The sequence below is a fragment of the Entelurus aequoreus genome, linkage group LG02 (genome assembly GCF_033978785.1).
Source record: "Entelurus aequoreus isolate RoL-2023_Sb linkage group LG02, RoL_Eaeq_v1.1, whole genome shotgun sequence".
NCBI lineage: Eukaryota > Metazoa > Chordata > Actinopteri > Syngnathiformes > Syngnathidae > Entelurus > Entelurus aequoreus.
The window spans coordinates 73,815,633-73,832,634 of record NC_084732.1 but is presented as its reverse complement, the minus strand read 5'-3'; the positions used below and the strand labels follow the sequence as shown (position 1 = coordinate 73,832,634).

Genomic DNA, 17,002 nt, shown 5'->3' with positions numbered 1-17,002 from the left:
CATTTAATTAAATATCGTAATGTAACATTTTTATTTTACTGTATTCAAACAGTCTTACTGTTCAAATTGTGTGTAATGTTACAATACACTTGATAAATAAAACCTCTGCCTTGTTTTTAATGAATACTTAGGCCTACTATGCTACTGAATTTTAATGCTGGTCTTTATAATGGTGCTTGGAGAGCCAAGTGTTTTCTTAGGTGATACTTGGTGAAAAAAGATTGAGAACCACTGTATTACAACAACGTAAACCAGGGGACCCCAAACTTTTTGACTCGGGGGCCACATTGGGTTAAAAAAATTTGGCCGGGGGCCAGGCTGTATATATATATATATATATATATATATATATATATATATATATATATATATATATATATATATATATATATATATATATATATATATATACACATTGTCTTTATAATCCGTTTTGTCATTTAACATCAATTAACATTGATGTTCATCAACATTTAACATTGTCACGTTATCGATGGGAAAATTAATTTTTAGACACTATGATTTGCCTGAGCGGCTAGAAGACACCAAGAGTAACAAGCGGTAGAAAATGGATTAGAAAGGAAAGATTTAAAAAAAAAAAAAATTAACTTGGGACTTCCTGTGGGCTGGATTTTGGATGCCCGGGGGCCGGATCCGGCCCGTGGGCCGTAGTTTGAGGACCCCTGACGTAAACACTAAAAAGGTGTGTTATTGTTTGTGCTATGGTGCCATCTTTTGGACGTGTTTGCTCCCTGCAGGTGCAGGTTGACAACATATTTTCTGTTTTGTGCCGGAAAGCATATTTGTTCAAAGCGTTTCCGCTCAAAATAATTCATTTATCACTCCAAGCAACGTTTGTAAGTTTTACAATATAGCTAAAACAATTCATACTTACTGAACCATCCTATGTGGGATGCCTTTGTGTTTTCATGCATATTTGTACGTGCTTTTGTAATGTAATCAAGCTAGCGTCGTGAGCATTAGCTAACATGTTTAAAAGTGTCTTATGAATAACTTACAATGGCATTTTTTTGGTATTGTTTTAGTTTTGTAAATTCACCAAAACGTCAACGGTTATTAAGTCTGTTTAGCTGATTGGAGAGCTGGTATCCGAATATCGTGGGTCCATGACCGTGACTTCTGTTTTGTTTGATCAGCCGTTTTACAGCACTGTTTGGAAACAATTAAGGTATGTAAATAAACATTGACAAAATCTTTCGTGCCGGTATATATCTGCAGCTTATGCTCGAGTGGGACTATCATGAAAAAAATAGTTATTTCTTCTAAAATGTAGTGGGTGCGGCTTAATTACGCTCTATAGCCCGGAAGTTACGGTATACACTTTATATATTTTTTAGATGTTTATTTCTTTGCAATATTTATACAACAAATTCAGTATTTATTAAACAAAAGTTCATGCCACTTACCTGCTCCACAAGTGACGCTACATTCCGTCCACGAACCAAACTTCCAGAAGAAAACTGAGGCAAAGATGTCGTCTTCAGAAACATTTCGACTGACTGTGTACTCGTAGCGCACACCTGGATTGGTCTCCTGAAAAAGGAGCTGCAAAAATTAAAAGTACAATTTAATAAAGAACACAGGAAGTCCTAGGTCAACATGCAACTTTCTTTCCTAGGACGGTGATGTAAGTTGAGTTTTAATTTACTAATTCCTAAATTAACACCCAACCCACTAACATATGAACAACATAAAAGTACAGTAATAAAAAGATGAAATACAATAAATACATTACAAATTCATTAAAAAAAAAGCAAACCCCTTAGTTTTATTTGTCGTCGTCTTGCTCACTGGATGAAGCAAGTCTCAATAATGACATCACTACACTGCTTCGTAATGAATGTCCACTATATAGAAAAATATCCTTTTATACGTTCTTTATCCATGTTGATGGTCCTAGCATTTGAGAGACTTGGCCCAAGAATAAAGCCAAAAATTATCAGCGTTTCTCCACTTCTGTGCGCATTTTAAAGGCCTACTGAAACCCACTACTACCGACCACGCACAGTGATAGTTTATATATCAATGATGAAATCTTAACATTGCAACACATGCCAATACGGCCGGGTTAACTTATAAAGTGCAATTTTAAATTTCCCGCGAAACTTCCGGTTGAAAACGTCTATGTATGATGACGTATGCGCGTGACGTCAATCGTTGAAACAGAAGTATTCGGACACATTGTATCCAATACAAAAAGCTCTGTTTTCATCGCAAAATTCCACAGTATTATGGACATCTGTGTTGGTGAATCTTTTGCAATTTGTTTAATGACCAATGAAGACTGCAAAGAAGAAAGCTGTAGGTGGGATCGGTGTATTAGCGGCTGGCTGCAGCAACGCAACCAGGAGGACTTTGACTTGGATAGCAGACGCGCTATCCGACGCTAGCCGCCGACCGCATCGATGATCGAGGGAAGTCCTCCGTCGCTCCGTCGATCGCTGGAACTCAGGTGAGCACGGGTGTTGATGAGCAGATGAGGGCTGGCGTAGGTGGAGCGCTAATGTTTTTAGCATAGCTCTGTGAGGTCCTGTAGCTAGGTTAGCTTCAATGGCGTCGTTAGCAACAGCATTGTTAAGCTTTGCCAGGCTGGAAAGCATTAACCGTGTAGTTACATGTCCATGGTTTAATAGTATTGTTGATTTTCTGTCTATCCTTCCAGTCAGGGGTTTATTTCTTTTGTTTCTATCTGCAGTTAAGCCCGATGCTATCACGTTAGCTCTGTAGGTGAAGTGCTTCGCCGATGAATTGTCGTGGAGATAAAAGTCACTGTGAATGTCCATTTCGCGTTCTCGACTCTCATTTTCAAGAGGATATAGTATCCGAGGTGGTTTAAAATACAAATCCGTGATCCACAGTAGAAAAAGGAGAAAGTGTGGAATCCAATGAGCCCTTAAAACCTAAGTTACGGTCAGAGCGAAAAAAGATAGGTCCTGCACTGCACTCTAGTCCTTCACTCTCACGTACCTCATCCACGAATCTTTCATCCTCGCTCAAATTAATGGGGTAATCGTCGCTTTCTCGGTCCGAATCTCTCTCGCTGCTGGTGTAAACAATGGGGAAATGTGAGGAGCCCTTCAACATGTGACGTCACGCTACTTCCGGTACAGGCAAGGCTTTTTTATCAGCGACCAAAAGTTGCGAACTTTATCGTCGATGTTCTCTACTAAATCCTTTCAGCAAAAATATGGCAATATCGCGAAATGATCAAGTATGACACATAGAATGGATCTGCTATCCCCGTTTAAATAAAAAAAATTCATTTCGGTAGGCCTTTAAAAAATCTAATTTTGCCTTTATAAGACTATGCCTTCTTTTTTTTTTACATTATTAAGAATGTATGGGTGTGCATTGTCAACATTAAACATTGTAACACAAAACAACGTATAAACATTTTTAAATTTTAGAATATTTTTTTTTTTCATCTATTAGACACACCGCACTATAAATCGCAGATATATACCGGTACGTTGTGTAATAAGATACTTCCATAAAAAATATTTTGGAATAAATATTACGCACCTTAATTGTTTCCAAGCGGTGCCTGTAACACGGCAGTAAAACGGCTGCTCGAACAAAACAAAAAAGTAATTCATGTATTTATTCATCCTCCATAAGATTAATGAATACAATTTTGTCCTTTTTAATGAGGTTCAAGATGTTTATCAGGATTTCCTTGTACTTTGTAAACACTTTAAGTTTGAACAGTTTCTTAAAGTGGATAATTTTTGTACATTGTTTGATTTCTTTCCTTAATCCAGTCCATAATTTAGCCATTAGCAAAGAAGAATCCAAAGATTAGCCGCACCTTTGTACAAGCCACAAGATTTAAAGCTAAAAAGTAGCAGTTCATTGTACCGAACCTACAGTAGCTACATTTTTAAAGAGTGGTATCCCAAAAGTACAATCTCGGTCTTTAAGAGGCCATAAGTATACATTTCAGTGGCGTGCGGTGAGGTTAATGTCTGGTGAGGCACGACTGCATCATCACAGTCAAATTTAAAAACATATGAACCTGCAGTGCAGGTGTACCTAATGTTGTGTCCCTGCGGTCGTTCGCGGCTCCTGCAGCGCGAGCATTGTTGTTTTTGCACTTTTTGGCTTCTTGTTAAGTGACTTTTTTTGGGTGGATTCGGTCTTGCACGTGGAGGGTTTGGGTGTGGGCTTTGGTTGGTGTGGCCGCGGTGCTCCCGTCGGGCAGTGCATTCTGCGGCGGAGGTGCTTGGCACCAGGAGGCGGGGTTATGATACGAGCCTCACACAGTGTGTCTCCGCAGCAGATTTATGATCGCTCAGCACTAAAAATACGTTACACACATACAGTTGTTGACAAAATACACTGTACATTATATACCTCAGCTAACTAAACTATGGAAGTGTATAATATAGTTCATATAGCAATACGGTCTCACTGCACAGCAGGCCAGCAGTTAGCCGAGTCACAATCCATGGTGAGGCACAAGTGCCTCAACTGGCCGTCTCTTCTCAGTATTTGAACGGCAAATGTGAAAATAAAAATAAAAATAATCTAAAACTGGTGAAGTTAAATTGAAAATAACTTTAGTATAATCACTGGATACATATAACAATTTAATTAAAATTTTTTTCTTTTTCTTTCCATGATGGCAGGTGAGGCCCCGCCTCCCCCTGCCTCTAGTGACTGCACGCCACTGATACATTTATACTACCAAAAACAGGCACAAGGTCATCTAAAGTACACATTTGTACCATTTTAATCTTACTCTAAGGGCACATGCTGCCTTAAAATGTGTTTAGCTCACAGACTAAGCTATTAGTAGGATTTTAAATAGGACATACTAATAGCAGTATATTATTAATGATGTTTTTTCTGTTATTAGCGTCCTTGATTATTGCCATTATCTCGATTATAGTACGTTTTATGCACAATTTTTTTGATCAAGATCTTGTTTGATTGTCATATTATTATTCTCTTAAATTATGGGTTTTACATTACAGTGAAACTATCAACTATTTAGGAGGTTACTGCTATTTGAAGCACTTTGGGCTGTATAAGGTTAGGCCGATTGTACTTTTACTGCAACAAATTGAGAAGGTACACAAACAGACCTGGACTGGAGGCTACAGAATTGTCTCTCAAAAAGGTAAACCCCTAGCAACAAACACCGTACCCATTTTGGTACACGCTGGAACTTCTTCGTCATTTTTCTAAAACCAAATAGCTGACTCACCTGATCTGTCTCCACCTTTCATCCATGTTGTAGAAATAAAACATTACACTACACAGGTTTTCTACAGGTGTCAAACAAAAAAAAAAAATCACTTTTAATCCCACCTGAATCCACAATGGTTCCATGGTGGGTCCAGGTGAAGTCAGGTTCTCCAGATGTCCTGTCCGTTCATAGGTGAATACGGTCCCTGCAGCCTTGTACTCTCCGTTCCACTGAATAGTCCAGCCACCGTTCAGATAGTACTTGTTGGGATTGTCACTACGGAGAGCCAGGAAATTTCCAGCTTCTGCCATCTCCTCAATCCTGATGTCCCAAGATCCCTCTGGGATTAGTCCAATGTCAACGTAACCTTAACGACAGTACAGCTCATCTAAGTGACAATACTTTAGGGGTCACCTTTAAAGTACACATTGTGGATCTGATTCAGGGGCGGTCAGTATTAGGAACGAGAAATAATATAGAATGGTTTTCTTTAAGGGGGACGTACGATGAATTGAATCTTTTCTGACTTATAAATGTTACAACGTTGGATACTCATGTTGAACAATGCCAAAGCATCAAATCATAAGGTTAATGCATTATGGCCTGAGCTTGCACGCAACACAGTTTTGGAGGCCTTTGCTGAATATATATATATATATATATATATATATATATATATATATATATATATATATATATATATATATATATATATATATATATATATATATATATATATATATATATAAAGCATCAAATCATAAGGTTAATGCATTTTGGCCTGAGCTTGCACGCAACACAGTTTTGGAGGCCTTTGCTGAATATATATATATAATAGAATAAATTGAACCTAATATATATATATATATATATATATATATATATATATATATATATATATATATATATATATATATATATATATATATATATATACAACAAATTATTTTAACCTAATGTGGCCCATCGAGTCAAAACGTTTTTTGTATATATATGTATGTATATATATGTATATACATACACTACCGTTCAAAAGTTTGGGGTCACCCAAACAATTTTGTGGAATAGCCTTCATTTCTAAGAACAAGAATAGACTGTCGAGTTTCAGAGGAAAGTTCTCTTTTTCTGGCCATTTTGAGCGTTTAATTGACCCCACAAATGTGATGCTCCAGAAACTCAATCTGCTCAAAGGAAGGTCAGTTTTGTAGCTTCTGTAACGAGCTAAACTGTTTTCAGATGTGTGAACATGATTGCACAAGGGTTTTCTAATCATCAATTAGCCTTCTGAGCCAATGAGCAAACATATTGTACCATTAGAACACTGGAGTGATAGTTGCTAGAAATGGGCCTCTATACACCTATGTAAATATTGCACCAAAAACCAGACATTTGCAGCTAGAATAGTCATTTACCACAATAGCAATGTATACAGTGTATTTCTTTAAAGTTAAGACTAGTTTAAAGTTATCGTCATTGAAAAGTACAGTGCTTTTCCTTAAAAAATAAGGACATTTCAATGTGACCCCAAACTTTTGAACGGTAGTGTATATATATATAAATATATATACATGTATACTTATATATATATATATATATATATATATATATATATATATATATATATACATATAGGGGTGCAACGATACACACAATTCATGGTTCGGTTCGGTTCAATATTTTAGTGTCACGGTTCGATATTTTTTCGATACATACATTTATTTAAATGTAGTCTTAGTACCTGCCCCATTTTCTGCTGTGCATACTTAGCACCATATAAAACAAAAACAGCAGCTTGTCAAAAACAATAATAATAAAATAAAATAAATGCATCTGATAAATCACCCATCTTATGTGGTGCATTCTTAGCAGCAGAGTAACAGTGGGTGAAATATGGAAACTGCTGTCTTTATTTGGGCTTTTGTCTTCTTGTACAAAACAGGAACTACGGTATCAGTAAAATAAGTTTGTGAAGGAATCTTGTTTTTTGTTTTTGTTTTCTAATGTGCCTCGGGCCAATGACGATAGACTCACGGACAACAGATGGCCCCAGTGCCGCACTTTGGGCACCCCTACTGTATAAGCTAACTGTTTATGGTCACTATAGTCTTAGTACCATAGTATATTTGTTTTGGCCACATATGGGACGCGAGTCACATGGTTTTTACATCGGCACTGGAAGTAGTAAAATCAGATGTTCACCTGGAAGGTTTTTCCTGTGTGGTAAAAGAGGGGATGAATGGGGAAGTCCTTCTTTAGCTGTCGCCTTGTTTTGTCATGTATTACTGCCTTTGCGCATGTCAATGTTTAGTTTTGTATGCACAATAAATCAACACAAAATGGGCGCAATGTTCATTTATTTATATATATATGTGTGTAATTTGTTTTGTATTGTCTCCCTTTTGTACTCTCAATTCCCCCCTTGTTCTTCTTTCTATTCCCTCCTGCTCGGTTCCGGCCGTGCCATACCCTCAATATATCTAAAAATCTAATAAAGCCAAATACATTGTAAAATAAATCTGTAGAGCAGATATTGGCATCTAAATCAACAATGTGATTCAGGAAAGATTTTAATTTAAAAAAAAAAAATATATATATATATATATATATATATATATATATATATATATATATATATATATATATATATATATATATATATATATATATATATATATATATATATATATATTGTATAGTGGATGCTGGCGGGCACGATCTGGATCGTACTTTGGGGACCCCTGATCTAGACCACAAGGAATGTTTTTAAATGTAGATTCAAATCATCATGGGTCCTCTTCAACTATTTAATTTCTTAATGACTACACTCCAGTAAAATCTAGAAATGTGTGTTTTTCTTTATTTCCAATTATGGCGTCCAACATACCCAGTCCTTGACTCTCCTCAAACGTTTTTCTTATGGTTGTACAGGTTGAGCCATTACCCTGACAAATCCCGCAGCGATCCTCCACAGCACTGGACTCAATGATGTAGTCACATCCGATATTCTGTTACACAACACAACAACACAAAACAAAACAGGAACTAAATGGAGAAGCACAACAATGACATACAGTATTTATATGTACAAAACCCAAAACCAGTGAAGTTGGCATGTTGTGTAAATCGTAAATAAAAACAGAATACAATGATTTGCAAATCCTTTTCAACTAATATTCAATTGACTAGACTGCAAAGACAAGATATTTAATGTTTGAACTGAGAAACTTAATTTCTTTTGGCAAATAATTATTAACTTAGAATTTAATGGCAGCAACACATTGCAAAAAAGTTGGCACAGGGGCATTTTTACCACTGTGTTACATGGCCTTTCCTTTTAACAACACTCAGTAAACGTTTGGAACTGAGGAGACACATTTTTGAAGCTTTTCAGGTGGAATTCTTTCCCAATCTTGCTTGATGTACAGCTTAAGTTGTTCAACAGTCCGGGGGTCTCCGTTGTGGTATTTTAGGCTTCATATTGCGCCACACATTTTTAATGGGAGACAGGTCCGTACTCTTTTACTAGCCATGCTGTTGTAACACGTGCAGCATGTGGCTTGGCATTGTCTTGCTTAAATAAGCAGGGGCGTCCATGAGAAAGAATTTGCTTGGATGGCAACATAAGTTTTTCCAAAACCTGTATGTACCTTTCAGCATTAATGGTGCCTTCACAGATGTGTAAATTACCCATGTCTTGGGCACTAATACACCCCCATACCATCACAGATGCTGGCTTTTAAACTTTGCGCCTACAACAATCCGGATGGTTTTATTCCCACTTGTTCCTGAGGACACAAAGTCCACAGTTTCCAAATACAATTTGAAATGTGGACTCGTCAGACCATAGAACACTTTTCTACTTTGCATCAGTCCATCTTAGATGAGCTCGGGCCCAGCGAAGCCGGCAGCGTTTCTGGGTGTTGTTGATACATGGCTTTTTGCTTTTCATAGTATAGTTTTAACTTGCACTTACAGATGTAGCGACAAACTGTAATTACTGACAGTGGTTGTCTGAAGTGCTCCTGAGCCCATGTGGTGATATCCTTTACACACTGATGTCGCTTTTTGATGCAGTACCGCCTGAGGGATCGAAGGTCACGGACATTCATTGTTGGTTTTCGGACTTGCCGCTTACGTGCAGTGATTTCTCCAGATTCTCTGAACCTTTTGATGATATTACGGACAACCGATAGTGAAATCCCTTAATTCCTTGCAATAGCTTGTTGAGAAATGTTGTTCTTAAACTTTTCGACAATTTGCTCACGCATTTGTTCACAAAGTGGTGAGCCTCGCCCCATCCTTGTTTGTGAATGACTGAGCATTTCATGGAATCTGCTTTTATACCCAATCATGGCACCCACCTGTTCCCAATTAGCCTGTTCACCTGTGGGATGTTCCAAATAAGTGTTTGATGAGCATTCCTCAACTTTCTCAGTCTTTTTTGCCACTTGTGACAGCTTTTTTGAAACATGTTGCAGGCATCAAATTCCAAAGGAGCTAATATTTGCAAAGTTTACCAGTTTGAATGTTAAGTATCTTGTTTTTGCAGTCTATTCAATTGAATATAAGTTGTAAAGGATTTGCAAATCATTGTATTCTGTTTTTATTTACCATTTACACAACGTGCCAACTTCACTGGTTTTGGGATTTATTTATATATTTATTTATATATATATATATATATATATATATATATATATATATATATATATATATATATATATATGTTAACACTTTAGTATGGGGAACATATTCTAAGTAACAAATCTTAATTTAGAGTTATTTGGACACTAGGGGAACATATAAGGGTTGGTTAGGGTTACTAATAAGTACGGTTGGGTATCGAGTATCGAGTATCGATTGGAACCGGGACTAACTTTCCGATTCTCCCGGAATCGTTCAAAAGTTTAAATTTCGATTCCTAGTTTCGATACCCAGTCCGCCGACCGGAAAAAAATATGTCCGCCGACCGGAAGAAGAAGCCGCTGAACACCAACGAAGAAGCGCCCACCGCCGGAAGTGTTAGCATAGCCGAGCGAGTCAGTCAAGCTCAAGCATGGATAGCGGGCGTCGGCGGTCGAAAGTGTGGCTTTACTTTACAAAAAAAAAATGAAATAACCGCGAAATAACCAAGCTCCATGTCCATCAAGAAACGAGTGGAGAGAAAGCTGCAGATGTACCAGGACGTTCCACCGATACTTATGTCTGACGACCCTGCTGCATGGTGGTGGAACCAACAAAAAACGTATCCTTTGCTGTCAGATCTCGCTTTCTCCTATTTATGCGTTCAAGCTTCTTCCACACCCAGCAAACGTGTATTTTCCACAGCAGGAGACACTATCTGTCCAGAACGCTCACGCATCCTGCCTGAGAAGGCGGATATGGTCATTTTCCTAAACAAGAACTGTCTCTGATTTTAAACTGTACCTGCTGCTAATCTGGACTGGGTTTTGCAAGTTGTTTCTTATTGTTTATTTGCTTTTCTGCACCAGGTTAGCCCATCAGTGGGAGCACGGTAACATTTTTAAGCACTTGCAGCATCATACACTTGTGTGTGTAAATGTGTTTTCATGAGGTTTCCTGCAGCATCATATACTTATGTGTAAATGTGTTTTCATGAGGTTTCCTGCAGCATCATACACTTATGTGTAAATGTGTTTTCATGAGGTTTTCAAAAATAAAGCTCTCTTGAGGAAAGTGTACCCCTGGGAAAATGTATTCATAATTTATAATATTTATATTCAAGTTCATAGATTTGATATTTATATTCTAGTTGAAAACAGCCCTGTGAGGAATTTATAGTAAAGTTCATAAAAAGTTAATAGAATTAAAATTGATGGAGAATGTCAGACTATTTCATTCAGAAAGACTGTAGGTTAGCTAGCTCATTTAAAATATCCAAAACTTTTTTTTGACCCTGCCTCTTAAAAGAATCGGAATCGAAACAAAGAATCGGAACCGGAATCGGAACCGTTCGAATTCAAACGATACCCAACCCTACTAATAAGCAATACTTCTGAGGTTATTGAGGGAAGACTCTTAGTTAATGGCTTACTGGTTGTATAATAAGGCCATGCAGAATAAGGCATTAATAAGTACTTAATAATGACTAATTAAGAGCCAATATGTTACTAATTTGCATGTTAATAAGCAACTCATTAATGATGAAGATGTGTTCCCCATACTAAAGTGATACTATATATATATATTTTATATATATATATATATATATATATATATATATATATATATATATATATATATATATATATATATATATATATATATATATATATAATCATATATATATATATATATATATATATATATATATATATATATATATATATATATATATATATATATATATATATATATATATATATATATATATATATATATATATATATATATACTGTATATGTATAAATATAAATACAGACAAAATATTGAGTGGATGGTTGGATGAGTGCAGGCAACAATGCAAGCTGGATTTCTCAAGGGTACACAGGGAAACATTTGAATAAGTGCAAACTAATGATTATTGATTATCCTCAAAATTAATCACAGGTTATAACTTACTTGCAACTTAAAAAGAGCCTAATGTTTGTACACAAATGCGATTTTATACTCAGAATGTCATTCAGGATTTAACATTTAGGTAAGGTAAAGGAGCATGCACGGTCAAAAATTTGCGTGAATAATCCTTGTATGTGCATGATTAATGCGACAATTTTTTGTGATTAATCACATGAGTTAACTTATGTTTGACAGCCTTAATTAGAATACAGACAACTTATTTAATTATTTCTTTCACACATCCATCCATCCATTTTCTACCGCTTATTCCCTTCGAATTAGACTAATCTGTTATCGGTCATTGACTAAATTAATATTAAATATTCAAACACAGAGTTACTGTTCAAACAGCGTGTATTATTACAGTTGCTAAACATATGAAATACACTTGTTAAAAACAACATCTACCTTGTATGTAATGAACATTTAGGCCTGCAATGCTACTGTATTTTAACATTGGTCAAGAGTTTTCTGAGGTGGTAATTGGTGAAAAAAGTTTGAGAACCACTGTTCTAGTGTATATTTTTTCACATGATAAAAGGCCCACATTCTTATTGGCACACTTCTTTTATCACAGTTAGGTAACACTGCTAGTGACGCAGAGTTTGTGAAAGAATGGGTATCTAACAAAAATGTCACCAAATGTCATGAAACAGAGTCTCCTCTGTATTCAAAGAGTGTATCAGTAACTGACATTTTGGCCCAGATAGTCAAGTGGTTGTTATCTTGAAAAAAATAATAGCCGCAACATGTTTTTTTGAATAGCTTGCGATGCAAAATGTCAAATGTACAGTATAATGCTCGCCTGCAATGGAAACAGTGTGAGCTTTAAAGGACCATATCCTGATCATTTCACAGGCTTTTAAACTGATATTGGATGCCAGTGCAGCACTAGAGTAAAGTGATTTTAGTTTTTTTAATAGTTCATGAATCTCAGTGTGCTCTCCTCTGTGTATCTGCATGGTTACCTTCTTGGCTAAAATGCTTGCACATGGCAGCCTCTTCCCTGACCACGCCAACTCGGCTGCGATTAGTCAGGGGCCGAGGGTCAGCTCAAGCCCCTTAAAGTCCAAAGTTAAAGTTAAAGTCCCAACGATAGTCACACACACACTAGGTGTGGTGAAATTACCCTCTGCATTTGACCCATCCCCATGTTCACCCCCTGGGAGGTGAGGGGACCATTTTTATAGTCTTTGGATTTTGGTCTCAGGGCGGACACTCTAACCACAAGGCCACTGAGCAAAAAAATGTATAGCGAAAGTTATGTGTTATTAGCTAATGGCTATCAGCAAATAATAAAGAAGAATTGGATATAGAATTTAAATAAAACCTTATTCCCAAAACTGTGAGGGGCAGGGACTGTAAGCCCAACATTTTTAATAGTCCAGTCTAATTATGACTGAAAGTTTTTATTTTCCATATGATGTCTGTGTCATTTCCAATCAAGAAAAAACTTTTGGTTGTATAAAAGTAACAAAGTGACTGAAAATGTGACCGTAGATATTTAGCTCCCCAGATAAAAAACTAAAGTTTCAACGGTTAAAGAGGCTTTTTGCAACATTTACACAGATGCCTAGAGGGCGTTATCTCTCCAAAGTATTCTCTTACGGTTTTCTCGTACATAATGACGTAATTACGTACGTACGTAACACATGCGCATCTGCATTAACTTTAGGTGTTGTTAGCTAATAACAACAATTTGAATAGCTAGCGCTAGCTGCCATTGAATGTATATTCTATCATAACAACAACATGACTGCAAATAGTTTGTTGCTTCTCTTTGACTGCTTTTGTATGTGTGCACGCGCTGCTTGAATCACAATTCTGAAAAAAAGCCTTAGTGGTTTCAAGAAAATGTGACAAATGGTATTAAGCAGTGGTTACAATTGCCATACATGGACTTCCTAAAGTTGTTCCGTAATAAATTCACAAGTTCCCGTGGGAATCTCGAAAAATTCTCATACCCGACCGTTCAAGAGATTTACCGCAGGAGTAGCATAAACATTTAACAAGGAATAACTCAAAAACACATCAACATTTTGATCTGGAACTTCCACATTACGTCGAACATGAGAACAGCAACTTTAGGTAGCATTTTAAATACCTTGATTTACAAACCCCACCTTATACAAACTTCCATTCACGAACCACAGGCTGACCAAAAATATGTTTTGTTGTACGAACCTTGTTTCTGTGTACGACTGTTTCAACTTACCATTGTGTGCCTGCAGTGCGGTCATTTTGTGCCCGGCAGCACATCCATTGTGGGCGGAGTGATCAATCTTCGGTGCTCATTCAGTCATAAGAGCAGTGTTGTCGTTAGCTACTCTGCTACTTTGTGTGCTTTTAATTGTTTTTTAGCCTTTGTGCAGAATTGTTCTAGTTATGCTAGCTTAATATGAGTCCAAAGAAAGCAATGGACAAGCAATGTGTGGTTTGAAGCATTCAGGACATTCAGTGTCGACAGCGCTGCCCACCGAGAAGATTAACCAACAAGCTAAAGTGGATTTAATTTTTTTGAAATCATCGTAGCAACCTGGCTGAAAAAGTTCAATAGTTTGGTGATTTATGTTTTCTTGATATACAGTACTGTATAGCGCTTTATATTATGTTGAAAGTGCACACACTTTTACTAAAATATGGAGTTTCGTCGAGGCTGGAACCCATTATTTATGTTGACAATTTTTCTTATAGAGGAATGTGCTTAAATGTAAGAACTGTGTTCAAGAAATAATTAAGTTCGTAAATCAAGGTTTCGCAGTACAAAAGAATGGTATCCATCCATCCATCCATCTTCTTCCGCTTATCCGAGGTCGGGTCGCGGTAGTACAAAAGAATGGTAGTGGTAATGAAATGTAAGAAACAAAGGATAGGGCCATTTTGATGCTGCCCATTTTCATAGTGTAGTAGTTTGACTGACAGACTTGATTAAAGAGACTTTTGTAGAAAATAAATGAAATTAGAAGGAACATTGCTACCTTACAGATGCCATTGACGCACATATTTCGGCTTTTGTTGCCCTCAAGGCATGGGGTCCCATCAATGACAGCGTCACGCATTTTTTCAGAGAAATGTTCATTTAATGGACGGCAGTGGAGCTCGCAGGGACTGACTGAAATAACACGGACACAAGTGTGAGGCAAGTAGCAATTACACAGTATGCTTAAACAGCCAACTGGAATTAAGCTCACCTTTGCTGATGACTGCCACCCAGTTGTAGAATGTGCCCTTGTATGGTGCGCTGTTGAAGTGACTGCACTGGATATCTCGAAAAGAGGGTGCATTGTTCTGACATGGTGACGTGTTACAGATCCGATACCTCTGTCTTTCTCCCAGGCAGTACTTCCCCCTGTTCTTTGGACTGGAGGACAGTGTTGTTAGGGTTAACAGTTCACTGCTTAGGGAATTTCCTGCTGAAGTAAACAATCAAAGAAATAGGATGCCACAGATGCCCAAACTGTTTCCACTGTGGGCCATATACGATCTACAACCACCTCTATTTGCAACCTTTTCAGTTTGCATATCTCTACATCGCGCCAAATATGTATTTTATTTATTATTCATGCAGCGTCCCCCTCTACTTCTCCCTTACGCTGCACGCGAAGAATTGATCAACGACAAATGTGTAAAATGGATTGTATTTTTCATTTCTAATCATTGTAGCGACTTGGCTGTAAAAGTTCAGGAGTTTTGTGACTTCAAACTGTGGTGCACCACAGGGATAGTGACAGTAAGTGTGTGTGTCGGCCGGCTGGCAGCAAATGAAGGCAGTTCAGCGAGTTGTTGTTGTTTTGACCTTTGTCATTAAATAGAACGAAGGTGCGGTAACGCTGAAGCAGACTGGTAACAGACAAATATTATCTATTGCTATTACAAGTGATTATACAGAGTTATTGTATCGTTCACTATGGGAGAAAAGCTGGAGAAGCCTGTTGGAGTATGAGCTCTGCTGTCCCTCAATTGCTTGGTGGAGTGGGTGGGCAGGATTGTCCATGACGGAGATCAGTTTGTCCAGTGTCTTTCTGTCCCTCACTGACACAAAAGCCTCCAACTGTGCCAATAGTTTGGCCGGCCTTTCAGGATCAGTTTCCTTTGCTTTTGCTGCTTCTCCAGCAAACCACTGTAAAGTACAGGGCTACTGACTACTACAGACTGGTAGAACATCTCCAACAGCTTGCTGCACACATTAAAGGACCTGAGCCTCCTCAGGAAGTGGAGTCCTCTCGTGCCCTTCCTGTATTCAGCTTTGCTGTTATCCTTCCAGTCCAGTCTGCTGTTCAAGTGGACTCCCAAGTACTTATATTGCTCCACTACTACCACCTCCCGACCCTGGATGGTGATGGGTTGCACTGAGGTCCTCTTCCTCCTAAAGTCAATGACCAGCTCCTTGGTCTTATCCGCATTCAGGATCAGATGGTTAGCCTAACAACACTCCACAAAGTCAGCGATCAGTGTCCTGTACTCCACCTCCTGTCCATCTCCAATACACCCAACCACAGCAGAGTCATCAGAGTACATCTGCAGGTGGCGGGACCTGGAGCTATACTGGAAGTCTGAAGTGTACAGGGTAAACAGGAATGGAGACAGGACAGTCCACTGTGGAGCACCTACACCACTGACCACAGTATCTGACAGAAATCTCACCAGTCACACAAACTGGGGCCTGTCACACAAGTAGTCAGTGATCCAGAAGACAATAGATGAACTGACACCCATCCTGAGAAACTTTTCACTCATCAGAACTGGCTGGATGGTGTAAAGGCACTGAAGAAATTAAATAACATGATCTTAGCAGTGCCTCTCCCACCATCCAGGTGAGAGTGAGCACGATGCAGCAGGTACAGGACAGCCTCATCCACCCCAACATGAGGCTGATACGCAAACTGGAAAGGGTCCAGGGAAGGGGCCACCAGGCGTCTCAGTTGAGCCAGCACAAGTCTCTCGAGGACCTTCATGACGCGAGACGCCAGAGAAACCAGTCTGAAGTCATTCAAGCAAGATGGGATGGGCTTCTTGAGCAAGGCACTATGCAGAATGTTTTTCCATAGCGCTGGTATCCTTTCTAACTTCAGACTCAGGTTGAAGATGAAGTGCAGGATCCCATGTACGTGTCCATGCACTAAATTAGTCTGATTTCTCAAATAGCTTGACTCTAAATAAGCATCCTACAACCCATGCAAACACTTGAATCCGAACGTGTTCGGTTTTTGA

General features: G+C 38.0%; 1 protein-coding gene across 1 annotated transcript in view; it reads right to left on the bottom strand.

Moving 5' to 3' along the window:
* Window positions 1-17,002, bottom strand: part of LOC133642350 (A disintegrin and metalloproteinase with thrombospondin motifs 7) — a 301,060-nt gene that overhangs the window by 109,311 nt on the left and 174,747 nt on the right. The window contains exons 12-16 of the mRNA XM_062036489.1: window positions 14,983-15,152; window positions 14,770-14,903; window positions 8,097-8,217; window positions 5,335-5,579; window positions 1,428-1,566 (exon numbers count right to left, since the gene is read on the bottom strand). Of these exons, the coding sequence (XP_061892473.1) occupies window positions 1,428-1,566; window positions 5,335-5,579; window positions 8,097-8,217; window positions 14,770-14,903; window positions 14,983-15,152 (809 nt within the window). The remainder of the gene's footprint in view (window positions 1-1,427; window positions 1,567-5,334; window positions 5,580-8,096; window positions 8,218-14,769; window positions 14,904-14,982; window positions 15,153-17,002) is intronic.